At 40.4% G+C, this 14,317-nt stretch overlaps 1 protein-coding gene across 1 annotated transcript in view; it reads right to left on the bottom strand.

Annotated features, from left to right (window-relative positions):
- The window catches only part of LOC126273341 (dynein axonemal heavy chain 10), a 1,458,287-nt gene that overhangs the window by 1,395,486 nt on the left and 48,484 nt on the right, over nt 1–14,317 (bottom strand). Inside the window, exons 37-46 of the mRNA XM_049976887.1 lie at nt 14,125–14,183; nt 13,747–13,837; nt 12,978–13,263; nt 12,624–12,676; nt 12,514–12,531; nt 11,376–11,507; nt 10,870–11,116; nt 10,763–10,778; nt 10,083–10,319; nt 9,945–9,993 (exon numbers count right to left, since the gene is read on the bottom strand). Of these exons, the coding sequence (XP_049832844.1) occupies nt 9,945–9,993; nt 10,083–10,319; nt 10,763–10,778; nt 10,870–11,116; nt 11,376–11,507; nt 12,514–12,531; nt 12,624–12,676; nt 12,978–13,263; nt 13,747–13,837; nt 14,125–14,183 (1,188 nt within the window). The remainder of the gene's footprint in view (nt 1–9,944; nt 9,994–10,082; nt 10,320–10,762; nt 10,779–10,869; nt 11,117–11,375; nt 11,508–12,513; nt 12,532–12,623; nt 12,677–12,977; nt 13,264–13,746; nt 13,838–14,124; nt 14,184–14,317) is intronic.

The raw sequence follows: 14,317 nt of genomic DNA, 5'->3' as shown, positions 1-14,317 counted from the left end.
GGGCAACATGTGTCTTGACCCTTCTTTAGTCTTTTCTCAAGAATTAGTCATAAATCGAGTATTGCTTCTCATGTGTCTACATTTCATCTAAAGCTAAACTGGTCATCCGTGATCATTGCATCTATTTTGCCTTCTACCTTAGAATGTCTTTTAAGTATCTGCATGCAACATATGACATCATGAGTTATTTGAAAGTAAATTTGATAGTGGGGATTGACATTGTGGTTACATCTACATCTATATTTACACTTATACTCCGAAAGTCACCCAACGGTGTGTGGCGGAGGGCACTTTACGTGCCACTGTCATTACCTCCCTTTTCTGTTCCAGTCGCGTATGGATCGCGGGAAGAACGACTGTCTGAAAGCCTCCGTGCACGATTGAATCTCTCTAATTTTACATTCGTGATCTCCTTGGGAGGTATAAGTAGGGGGAAGCAATATATTTGATACCTCATCCAGAAAAACACCCTCTTGAAACCTGGCGAGCAAGCTACACCGCGATGCAGAGTGCCTCTCTTGCAGAGTCTGCCACTGGAGTTTGCTAAACACCTCCGTAAAGCTATCACGCTTACCAAATAACCGTGTGACAAAATGCACCACTCTTCTTTGGATCCTCTCTATCTCCTCCATCAACCCGATCTGGTATGGATCCCACATTGATGAGCAATACTCAAGTATAGGTCGAACGAGTGTTTTGTAAGCCACCTCCTTTGTTGAAGAACTACATTTTCTAAGGACTCTCCCAACGAATCTCAACATGGTACCCACCTTACCAACAATTAATTTTTTATGATTATTCCACTTCTAATCATTCTGCACTTCGAGATATTTTACAGAAGTAACTGGTACCAGTGTTTGTTCTGCTATCGTATAATCATACAATAAAGGATCCCTCTTTCTATGTATTCACAATACATTACATTTGTCTATGTTAAGGGTCAGTTTCCACACCCTGCACCAAGTGCCTATCCACTGCAAATATTCCTGCATTTCGCTATAATTTTCTAATGCTGCAACTTCTCTGTATACTACAGCATCATCCGCGAAATGCCGCACGGAACTTTCGACACTATCTACTAGGTCATTTATATATACTGTGAAAAGCAATGGTCCCATAACACACCCCTGTGGCACGCCAGAGGTTACTTTAACGTCTGTAGACGTCTCTCCATTGATAACAACATGCTGTGTTCTGCTTGCTAAAAACTCTTCAATCCAGCCACACAGCCGGTCTGATATTTCATAGGCTCTTACTTCGTTTATCAGGCGATAGTGCGGAACTGTATCAACGCCTTCCAGAAGTCAAGGGAAATAGCATCTACCTGGGAGTCTGTATCTAATATTTTCTGGGTCTCATGAACAAATAAAGCGAGTTGGGTCTCACACGATCGCTGTTTCCGGAATCCATGTTGATTCCTACAGAGTAGATTCCGGGTTTCCAAAAACGACATGATACTCAAGCAAAAAACATGTTCAAAAATTCTACAACAGATCGACGTCAGAGATATAGGCCTATAGTTTTGCGCATCTGCTTGATGACCCTTCTAGAAGACTGGGACTACCTGTGCTCTTTTCCAATCATTTGGAACCTTCCTTTCCTCTAGAGACTTGTTGTACACGGCTGTTAGAAGGGGGGCAAGTTCTTTCGCGTACTCTGTGTAGAATCGAATTGGTATCCCATCAGGTCCAGTGGACTTTCCTCTGTTGAGTGATTCCAGTTGCTTTTCTATTCCTTGGACACTTATTTTGATGTCAGCCATTTTTTCGTTTGTGCGAGGATTTAGAGAAGGAACTGCAGTGTGGTCTTCCTCCGTGAAACAGCTTTGGAAAAAGGTGTTTAGTATTTCAGCTTTATGCGTGTCATCCTCTGTTTCAATGCCATCATCATCCCGGAGTGTCTGGATATGCTGTTTCGAGCTACTTACTGATTTATCGTAAGACCAGAACTTCCTAGGATTTTCTGTCAGGTCGGTACCTAGAATTTTACTTTTGAATTCACTGAACGCTTCACGCATAGCCCTCCTTATGATAACTTTGACATTGTTTAACTTCTGTTTGTCTGAGAGGTTTTGGCTGCATTTTAACTTGGAGTGAAGCTCTCTTTGCTTTCGCAGTAGTTTCCTAACTTTCTTGTTGAACCACGGTGGGTTCTTCCCGTCCCTCACAGTTTTACTCGGCACGTACCTGTCTAAAACATATTTTACAATTGCCTTGAATTTTTTCCATAAACACTCAACATTGTCAGTGTTGGAACAGAAATTTTTGTTTTGATCTGTTAGGTAGTCTGAAATCTGCCTTCTATTACTCTTGCTAAACAGATAAACCTTCCTCCCTTTTTTTTATATTCCTATTAAGTTCCATATTCAGGGATGCTGCAACGGCCTTGTGATCACTGATTCCCTGCATTTACAGAGTCGAAAAGTTCGGGTCTGTTTGTTATCAGTAGGTCCAAGATGTTACCTCCACGAGTCTGTTCTCTGTTTAATTGCTCAAGGTAATTTTCGGATAGTGCACTCAGTATAATGTCACTCGATGCTCTGTCCCTACCACCCGTCCTAAACATCTGAGTGTCCCAGTCTATATCTGGTAAATTGAAATCTCCACCTAAGACTATAACATTCTGAGAAAATTTATGTGAAATATATTCCAAATTTTCTCTCAGTTGTTCTGCCACTAATGCTGCTGTGTCGGGAGGTTGGTAAAGGGAACCAATTATTAACCTAGCTCGGTTGTTGAGTGTAACCTCCACCCATAACAATTCACAGGAACTATCCACTTCTACTTCACTACAGGGTAAACTACTACTAACAGTGACAAACACACCACCACCGGTTGCATGCAATCTGTCCTTTCTAAACACCGCCTGTGCCTTTGTAAAAATTTCAGCAGAATTTATCTCTGGCTTCAGCCAGCTTTCTGTACCTATAACGATTTCAGCTTCAGTGCTTTCTATCAGCACTTGAAGTTCCGGTACTTTACCAATGCAGCTTTGACAGTTTACAATTACAATACCGATTGCTGCTTGGTCCCCACATGTCCTGACTTTGCCCCGCACCCTTTGAGGCTGTTGCCCTTTCTGTACTTCCCCGAAGCCATCTGACCTAAAAAAAACCGCACAGTCCACGCCACACAACCCCTGCTACCCGTGTAGCCGCTTGCTGCGTGTAGTGGACTCCTGACCTATCCAGCAGAACCCGAAACCCCACCACCCTATGGAGCAAGTTGAGGAATCTGCAGCCCACATGTTCGCAGAACCGCCTCAGCCTCTAATTCAGACCCTCCACTCGGCTCTGTACCAAAGGTCTGCAGTCAGTCCTGTCGACGATGCTGCACATGGTGAGTTCTGCTTTCATCCCGCTAGTGAGACTGGCAGTCTTCACCAAATCAGATAGCCGGAAGACAGAGAGGATTTCCTCCGATCCATAGCGACAAACATCACTGGTGCCGACATGAGCGACCACCTGCAGATGGGTGCACCCTGTACCCTTCATGGCATCTGAAAGGACCCTTTCCACATCTGGAATGACTCCCCCCAGTATGAACATGGAGTACACATTGGTTTTCTTCCCCTCTCTTGCTGCCATATCCCTAAGGGCCTCCATTACGCACCTGACGTTGGAGCTCCAAACTACCAGTAAGCCCACCCTCTGCGACCGCCTGGATCTTGCAGACTGAGGGGCAACCTCTGGAACAGGACCAGCAGTCATGTCCGACTGAAGATCAGTATCAGCCTGAGACAGAGTCTGAAACCGGTTCGTCAGACAAAATGGAGTGGCATTCTGTTCAGCCCTCCGGAATGTCTTTTGCCCCCTGCCACACCTCGAGACAACCTCCCACTCTACCACAGGTGAGGGATCAGCCTCAATGTGGGCAGTATCCCGGGCAGGCACAGTCGTAGTCCGATCAGGGGATGTGTGGGGGCGAGCTGACCGTCCTCGACAAACCCCCATCCGGACCCCCACAGTGATGCCAATTGGCAACAGCCTCAAGCTGTGTGACCGCAGCCAACGCTGCCTGAAGCTGGTAGCTAAGGGATGCCAACTCAGCCTGCATCCGAACACAGCAGTTGCAGCCCCTAACCATGCTAAAAACTGTTGTGCAAAGAACGTCTGCACTAATCTGACAGAGAGCACAAAAAATTCGACACAAAATTTAAACGGTTATTAAAATACAAGATTGCCTAGTAAATGCAGTAATGCTGCTACTTGCGCACTGCTGACACACTGCTCAGCGGCGGAAGGAGACTACGCGATTTTACACTATTCAGGTACTAAAACGCGATGCTACAACTCTCAAATACTATAATATGCCCGAAATTTATTAATTAAACAATGCAAGTGCCAAAAACACGCAAAGAAATTAAGAATTAAACTATGTAACAAATAAATGAGCTAGGAGTATACGACTTGCTGCTGGGGCTGCTTATCCAATGGTGGCAGGGAGCACACTGGCTGTGACCAACCAACACTGACCGTTCAAAACAAAAACAGAAGACAGACGACTAAGCGATTTTACACTATTCAGGTACTAAAACACAATGCTACAACTGTCAAATACTATAAAATGCACAAAATTTATGAATTAAACAATGCAAGTACCAAAAACATGCAAAGAAATTAAGAATTAAACAATGTAACAAATAAGTGAGCTTAGAGTATACAACTTGCTGCTGGCAGCTGCTTATCCAACACCAGCAGGGAGCACACTATACATAGCGTATAGTAGTAATTAATAATAATAATAATAATAATGGCATGTGACGAGGGCATCCCGTCGGGTAGACCGCTCGGCTGGTGCAAGTCTTTCGATTTGACGCCACTTCGGCAACTCGCGCATCGATGGGGAGGAAATGATGATTAGAACAACACAACACCCAGTCCCTGAGTGGAGAAAATCTCCAACCCAGCCGGGAATCAAACCCGGGCCCTTAGGACTGACAGTCTGTCGCGCTGACCACTCAGCTACCAGGGGCGGACAGATACAATTAATAAACCAATAATGGTATCAAAATTATATGTTCTAGTAAATATGGAACTGCAAATTGTTAATGAGACACATATAGTATGTAGTAAAATATTACAGGAACAAATAAATAATTTACTGACTTGAGATGCAATCAGTCTTATGAATTATTTAGTAATATTGAATATTTTCTGAATTCTTCTGAAATCTTTGAGTATGTAAAAAAACCTTTCCTGTCAGCAATTTTTCCATCTTATTTTTAAAGACTTTTAGTGAGACCTGATGTTCTTATGAAGATAATATATTAAACAGCTGAATACCTATACTATCCTATTTTCTCCCTAGTTTTACACATTTATCTTTAATGATTGGAATGTATTATGTTGATGTGCTGACTGAGACTATATCTGTTACAGTTTTCTTTTATATGCAAAATGCAATCGTGAACAAAGAGAAATGAAAGCCTTTGTAGACTTAATTGTTTAAAATGAGAATTACAAGATATATATTTTTTTAATTTTCAGACATGCACCTGATGACATTCTACTGCAAGACAAAAGTATTCCTGATACCAGGAGGATTACCCCACAGAAGAATAACATATTTTAGATATCAGTGAAAGAAAACATAACAGGAACTAAATAAAAGTTTTCCAAATATTCATGTGTGTAATTTACTGAACAGATAAATGTCTCGTGGCAGTTTTATTATGAATATATTCAGTAAGACTGTTCCAAGTTAACAGAATCAAACTCTTTACAAAGATAAACTAGTGTGACTTCAGCAGATAATTTTGATCAAAAGTAGTGTGCACAAACATTTTCAACAGCTTAGACTGTTCACAAGTGGAACTGGACACCATACCAAGACTTAATCAAGATTTTATTATTTGATTAGCACAGAAATATTTGCTGTTTTGTATAACATTCAATTAATTTAATGTAGGGGGGGACCAATTATGGAAAATGACCAGTAGCAAAGATCCAATTTCCTAATGTTCATAGAGGATGTGATATTAACTCCATAATCTATTTAATCAACACACTTGATTGATCATTAATTTCTTCAGAACCGGAACTTCCTAGTTTTTCCATTGATTTAATATCATCATGTACTACTTCTGCTTCTTTCCATGTACAGGCTGTCATTCTGTTTGCAATTTTTTTAGCTACTGATTATCATAAGAAGAGTTAAAGAGTCAGGTTTGGGCTTCTGATTACCAGAGATATGTAACTGTCTTTTGTAGGTGCACACTTGTGTAATATTCCACAATATTTATTATATATTTCACAATTCAGTTTTTGGCTGTTATGCCATCACCAGGTAAAAAGATAAATATGTGGTGCAGTAAATTTTTCTGTGGAATCAAAATCTAGTGCACCTACAGAGTAATTTCAGATGGACTTCTCAACATTTTAGAAAGTCTGTATAACATTATTCCAGTTAAGCCTTTCCAGTTCATCCATAATGTTTTTAACACTCTTATCATTCAGTGAGTTAACATTTGTTCATAATCTTCCTCCAGCTCCTTAATCATTAGTTTTCCTCACACAGCTGTGCAATCTGACAGAGACTCTACATGGAGTAATCTTAATTTGAGCTCTTTTTGTATTCACACATAATGCAATCATCAAGGAAGGGAAGGGGCCTTGTAGTACTGTAATTGGCATGGGAGAGATTATAGGATCTTAACTTATTATGAAAATTAACATTTCTAGGTGTCTTTTTCATTATATCAAAGTTTAAAATGCCAAAAATCATTATCTTGTAGAAGACATATTTTTCTGTGAGGAGAATGAGTTTTTCCCCAATGCTATAAACAGTTCAGCATCACTATCCGGAGTGTTATATATACAAAGAGTTGTGGGCTTCAATATTGACAGTTGCATGACAGCTGTTTCAAATGTGGTTTCTACACACTAATCACCAACATCAAGCACATGATAATTTAAGTCTAGACCAGTATTTATACATATCAATGAACCCCCATAACCGTGACTGAAACCTGAAAAGACTTATGTAAGGTGTTGTGTTAATAACTCAACACACTTCTGCAGAACAAATAGTTGTGGGTTTTAGCTTTATTACTCAAGACAATAATTCCATAGGTCAATACTGAGTGAAACTATGCTAGCACTTCCATCTGACAAGTCAACTTTAATAAGCGAGATTCATAAGTGCTAAGCAGGCAAAACTGAGCTTTATGGTTAACATGTCCATGTGCAGGCTCCACCTTAGTTTACTGCCCACCTGTATTCCTAAGAACTAACACATTAACACACGGAGCATAATTCAGTGCATGCCCACTGATCTCTACTTCTAGCACATATAAGTCATTTTTATTTATCTGGAATTACATATAACAGGTATCTACATCTACATCTACATGACTACTCTGCAATTCACATTTAAGTGCTTGGCAGAGGGTTCATCGAACCACAATCATACTATCTCTCTACCATTCCACTCCCAAACAGCGCGCAGGAAAAACGAACACCTAAACATTTCTGTTCGAGCTCTGATTTCTCTTATTTTATTTTGATGATCATTCCTACCTATGTAGGTTGTGCTCAACAAAATATTTTCGCATTCGGAAGAGAAAGTTGGTAAATACACTCCTGGAAATTGAAATAAGAACACCGTGAATTCATTGTCCCAGGAAGGTGAAACTTTATTGACACATTCCTGGGGTCAGATACATCACATGATCACACTGACAAAACCACAGGCACATAGACACAGGCAATAGAGCATGCACAATGTCGGCACTAGTACAGTGTATAGCCACCTTTCGCAGCAATGCAGGCTGCTATTCTCCCATGGAGACGATCGTAGAGATGCTGGATGTAGTCCTGTGGAACGGCCTGCCATGCCATTTCCACCTGGCGCCTCAGTTGGACCAGCGTTCGTGCTGGACGTGCAGACCGCGTGAGACGTCGCTTCATCCAGTCCCAAACATGCTCAATGGGGGACAGATCCGGAGATCTTGCTGGCCAGGGTAGTTGGCTTACACCTTCTAGAACACGTTGGGTGGCACGGGATACATGCGGACGTCCATTGTCCTGTTGGAACAGCAAGTTCCCTTGCCGGTCTAGGAATGGTAGAACGATGGGTTCGATGACGGTTTGGATGTACCGTGCACTATTCAGTGTCCCCACGACGATCACCAGAGGTATACGGCCAGTGTAGGAGATCGCTCCCCACTCCATGATGCCGGGTGTTGGCCATGTGTGCCTCGGTCGTATGCAGTCCTGATTGTGGCGCTCACCTGCACGGCGCCAAACACGCATACGACCATCATTGGCACCAAGGCAGAAGCGACTCTCATCGCTGAAGACGACACGTCTCCATTCGTCCCTCCATTCACGCCTGTCGCGACACCACTGGAGGCGGGCTGCACGATGTTGGGGCGTGAGTGGAAGACGGCCTAACGGTGTGCGGGACCGTAGCCCAGCTTCATGGAGACGGTTGCGAATGGTCCTCGCCGATACCCCAGGAGCAACAGTGTCCCTAATTTGCTGGGAAGTGGCGGTGCGGTCCCCTACGGCACTGCTTACGATCCTACTGTCTTGGCGTGCATCCGTGCGTCGCTGCGGTCCGGTCCCAGGTCGACGGGCACGTGCACCTTCCGCCGACCACTGGCGACAACATCGATGTAATGTGCAGACCTCACGCCCCACGTGTTGAGCAATTCGGCGGTACGTCCACCCGGCCTCCCGAATGCCAACTATACGCCCTCGCCCAAAGTCCGTCAACTGCACATACGGTTCACGTCCACGCTGTCGCGGCATGCTACCAGTGTTAATGACTGCGATGGAGCTCCGTATGCCACGGCAAACTGGTTGACACTGACGGCGGCGGTGCACAAATGCTGTGCAGCTAGCGCCATTCGACGGCCAACACCGCGGTTCCTGGTGTGTCCGCTGTGCCGTGCGTGTGATCACTGCTTGTACAGCCCTCTCGCAGTGTCCGGAGCAAGTATGGTGGGTCTGACACACCGGTGTCAATGTGTTCTTTTTTCCTTTTCCAGGAGTGTAGATTTCGCCGCGACGAAAAACGTCTTTGCTGTAATGACTTCCATCCCAACTCGTGTATCATATCTGCCACACTCTCTCCCCTATTATGTGATAATACAAAATGAGCTGCCCTTTTTTGCACCCTTTCGATGTCCTCCGTCAATCCCACCTGGTAAGGATCCCACACCATGCAGCAATATTCTAAGAGGACGAACGAGTGTAGTGTAAGCTGTCTCTTTAGTGGACTTGTTTCATCTTCTAAGTGTCCTGCCAATGAAATGCAACCTTTGGCTCACCTTTCTCTGCAATATTATCTATGTGGTCTTTGCAACTGAAGTTGTTCATAATTTTAACACCCAGGTACTTAGTTGAATTGACACCTTGAGAATTGTACTATTTATCGAGTAATCAAATTCAAACGGATTTCTTTTGGAACTGATGTGGATCACCTCACACTTTTCGTTATTTAGCGTTGACTGCCACCTGCCACACCATACAGCAATCTTCAAAATCACTTTGCAACTGATACTGGTCTTTGGATGACCTTACTAGATGGTAAATTATAGCATCATCTGCGAACAACCTAAGAGAACAGCTCAGTTTGACACCCAGGTCATTTATATTGATCAGGAACAGCAGAGGTCCCAGGACACTTCCCTGGGGAACACCTGATATCACTTCAGTTTTACTCAATGATTTGCTGTCTATTACTGCGAACTGCGACCTTCCTGACAGAGAATCACGAATCCAGTCGCACAACTGAGACGATATTGCATAGGCCCGCAGCTTGATTAGAAGTCGCTTGTGAGGAACCGTGTCAAAAGCTTTCCTGAAATCTAGAGATACAGAATCAACTTGAGGTTCCCTGTCGATAGCGGCCATTATTTGTAAGATAAAGGGTTAGGCTACTTTGTGTTAAGCAGTTGTAATCCTGCTACATTGTTTTCTTAGGTGTGTATAGTACTAATGTGCTTAGACCCACTATCAGCAAGTTTCATAATATTTTGTGTTAACTAAAGGTGAATATTCAGCACATAAAAAAATTAAATGTCAGCAGAATTACTGTAATAATTTCAAGTGGAATCTTATCTCTGTAACTTACTTTGTGCAGCAGCTGGGAAGCAGAGCCAAGAGGTTGTGCCCAGTTACAATTACCCACTATTACATGGTGTGTCATTTCACAATCAGCTTCCTCTTTTGTTTTACAGGCAGGAATACTCTCTTCAAATTGCCGTAAGAAATATAATAAGCGCTGTCCTCGGACAACACATCCCACAGGAGGTGGTGAGCCAAATATTGCTTCCAGTGATGGTGCTTTCACAATACGTTCCACAATTTTCTGTTGAAACGAAAAAGTGTATAAAAATGGTTAGAAAAACTCAAACACCCTACATAACCTGAGAGCAAAAGGTAAAGTTGTATTTTCATGCTGGAAAAAAGTCATACTAGTCTTTCATATACATTCACTCTTTCAAAATATAAATAATTAAATCTGGCAGTTGTCATTTATAATTAACAAATTCATGCAACTGAATAAATACAAACATCTGTGTAAATTCTTAAAAATCTAAATTTTAATACTGTAATAAATACAAGTGCTACTTGTTAATACCTTCCGTTGCAAGTAGTACTTAATAATTACTTATGATATTACTGAATGCTAAGACAACTTTCTCATACAATGCAAGCTTTTACTGCTGGTATTTGTGTGCTTAGTGATTTTTGTTTTATGGGCATTAGGTTATCTCCTAAGGCCCATTTTCATCTGCCAGTGCAAGGTACATTGTTAGCACAGCTGCTGTGTATAGAAACAAGTAATAGCAGTTCCGGAAAATTAGTTGAAAAAAGAACCTTTTCTGAAGATAATATTAGAATTTTTAATCTCTTACTGATGAAGGACAACTGGGAAAGCATCGCCACTCAGAACAATGTTGATAGCATGTAAATGAGTTTTCAGAGCATCTTTCTTAACTATTTTAATGTAGCATTTCCAAAAGTAGTAAAAACAGTAAAACCTAACAATAATAAGCAATGGGTAACTAAAGGCATAAAAATTTCCAGTGAGAGAAACAGATTTCTGCAGTAATCTTGTAAGAAACATAGAGTAACCCAAGAATTCACAGACTATGCAAAAACCTACAAAAGAATTTATGGTAGAGTAGTCAAAGAGGCAAAAATTATGTGGAATGACAATTTGATAAGAAACTCATCTAACAAAATGAGATTCATGTGGAGAGTTATAAAAAAGAAACTTGTAGTTCAGTGCCAAAGAAAAAGAATGTATCTTTAACACTAGAAGGCTCAAAAGTCACAGACCCAAATTCAGTTGTGGAAAAATTCAATGAATACTTCAGCTCACTAGCTGAAGACCTTATTCAAGTACAATGTCAAGGACAAGTCCCAAGTTTCTCCAGCAAGTCAGTGATCTCGACTGCTTCTATGTATGTGTATGAAACAAACCCCAATGAAATTATAAGTAAAATTAAATCATTAAACAATAAAATGTCAAGTGGTCTTGATGAAGTACCTGATTTCATATTAAAAGCATGTGCTCACCACATAGCAAACCCCTTGGCAAAAATTTTCAACCTCTCTTTAAAAACTGGTGTATTTCCAGATATTTTTTAAGATAGAAAAAGTTTCACCACTGCTAAAAAAAGGTTATTCTGAAATACCGACCCATGTCACAGTTAAGTTCCTTCTCAAAAATTTTAGAAAAACTCTTCTATGACTGCCTTTTAAGTTTCATAAATAAATATGCACCTCTTACAGTACAACAACATGGTTTTAGAAAGTCTGAAACTACACAGACAGTAATTTTCGAATTCTTAGACTGCATTTTATAATCCCTTGATCAACATAAATTAGCTGCAGTTATTTTTCTAGATCTATCAAAGGCCTTCGACTTCCTGGACCATAACATTCTGCTCGAAAAATTAGAAAGACGAGGTGTAAGAGGTGTAGCACATAGCTATTTGTGTTCATACCTAAAAAACTGCAGGCAGAGAGTATCATTTCAGTATGAATTCAACAAAATGAATAAAACAAGAAAGAACTCCTTTCTTTCTGGGAAATTACCAATAAAATATGGTGTACCACAGGGCTCAATCTTAGGTCCACTACTTTCTTGATTTATGTGGACGACTTAGTTGAATTTATGAGTCCCACAAAAACTATCCTGTTTGCCGATGACACCAGCATATTGCTCACTGGATCCAGTCTAGAAACTTTAAAAAAGTGGGACACACACATAAATAACTTGTGTAGAAAACTATCATCTGTGTGCTATGGCCTAAGAATTTTAAAGGCTACAACAAGCAAAACAACTGCAGGCATACTATGCACAGTTCCACTCACTAATCCAATATGGTATCATTTTCTGGGGATACTCAACTCACAGTGTAAAGGTTTTTTAGAATGCAAAAAAGAGCTTTAAGAATAATTTGTGGCCTCAAAATGGTGGAATCCTGTAAATCCCATTTTACTGAGCTTGGTGTTCTAAATGTTCCAACTTTATTCATTTATGAAACTACCAATAGCAATTGTACCTCCTGAAAACAGGCAAACTGCTACAGAACAAAAATGTACACAACTATAGTACCAGAAGGGAATCAAATAGACATCAAAAATATCACAGAACAACCACCTATCAGAGGAGCATAATTAACATTGGTGTGATCCTGCACAATAAGATACCTGAGGAAATAAAAAATACTACTCATCCAATATTTAAAGCTAAACTAAAGGCATTTCTAATAAAGCACCGTTTCTATTCTGTCAGAGAATTTCTGAATAAGTAAAAAAATTAATTGTAATAGGTACCTAATTTTAATTTGCCTACTATTTTGCTAATACTATGTATTATTGTAACTTATCTTTGAACTGTCCAATAGCAATTGTACAATTTGTGCTATATGATAAAACTGTCCCAATAAAAAATCAATCAGTCACTCAGTCAAAAGCAACTATAGAGTCTCAGATAGTTTCAAGGTTTAACAGTTCAGTTTGCTGACGTTGTTTAAGTTTGAATCTGTGTACTGTATCCAATATGTTAGATGAGTGATAATTCTCAATTTTTATTGTTCTTATATTGACTCTCAAGAAATATTTTTTCCTCATGTTCACCAAAATAAATTTTGTAATTAACTGACACCATAAATGTACACTTCTGAATGCAAATGAGGTGTGTTCCTTGAGAAAACAACTGAGGACAGTGAAATTCATTTTCCTGCAGCATTTTTTCCTCCTTCTGTATCGGTCATATGTTGAAATGTTTAAAGTGGCTGGAGCAAATGTTGAAATACAGAGGTTTTCATCAAAGGATGGGTATTTATTTCAATTTATATCATGATACAGATGCATTTTAATTTTCAGACGTTGTTGTTGTTGCGGTCTTCAGTCCTGAGACTGGTTTGATGCAGCTCTCCATGCTACTCTATACTATGCAAGCTTCTTCATCTCCCAGTACCTGCTTCAACCTACATCCTTCTTAATTTGCTTAGTGTATTCATCTTTTGGTCTCCCTCTATGATTTTTACCCTTCACGCTGCCCTCTAATACTAAATTGGTGATCCCTTGATGCCTCAACACATGTCCTACCAACCGACCCCTTCTTCTAGTCAAGTTGTGCCACAAACTTCTCTTCTCCCCAATCCTATTCAATACTTCCTCATTAGTTATGTGATCTACCCATCTAATCTTCAGCATTCAGACATTATGTCTGATATTACAGAGAAAAAAAATTGCAAGTAAAAGAAGATTATTACATAATGACAACTGTAGGTTTTCACAAAAAATTTTGGTGGTTAAGTGTAATAAAATTTTTCCAAAGGTCTGCTCTGTATCAAAAATATCCATCTATATCCCACAAAAGAAAAAACAGTATCTATTATGAACCATAGGACATCCTAACAGCCATCAATTGTAGTGTTTTTCGGGAGTGCAATGATCACAAATATTAATTTCCCTCTTTCCACATTATTATACCTGACTAAAACAGTGCAACTGATATCTGAGTTTTTATAATCTCTGATGATGTCTCCAGCATTAGGAGACAAAACAATAGGCAAAGAAATATGCCTTGGACCACTGCCTAACAAACGTAAAACAAAAGTCACCAAGGATGTAAATTATCTGTTACATACATTGTTATGCAATATCCTCTCTGCAAAGAATTCACCATTTGTCTGAGCACTCAAGGTGACTGTTAAAATGGTATTCTGTAAAGATATGAGGTAACAGCATGATGCACACCTGTCTGCCTCTATACATAATTCTGCAGTAAACTTAAGTGTTTTAGATTATGTCTTTGGACCAATAATCAGTAATTTTCCACTT

This window comes from Schistocerca gregaria, chromosome 5 (assembly GCF_023897955.1).
Source record: "Schistocerca gregaria isolate iqSchGreg1 chromosome 5, iqSchGreg1.2, whole genome shotgun sequence".
NCBI classification, from domain to species: domain Eukaryota; kingdom Metazoa; phylum Arthropoda; class Insecta; order Orthoptera; family Acrididae; genus Schistocerca; species Schistocerca gregaria.
The sequence above is the reverse complement of the archived record's forward strand: the minus strand, read 5'-3'. Positions and strand labels throughout refer to the sequence as shown.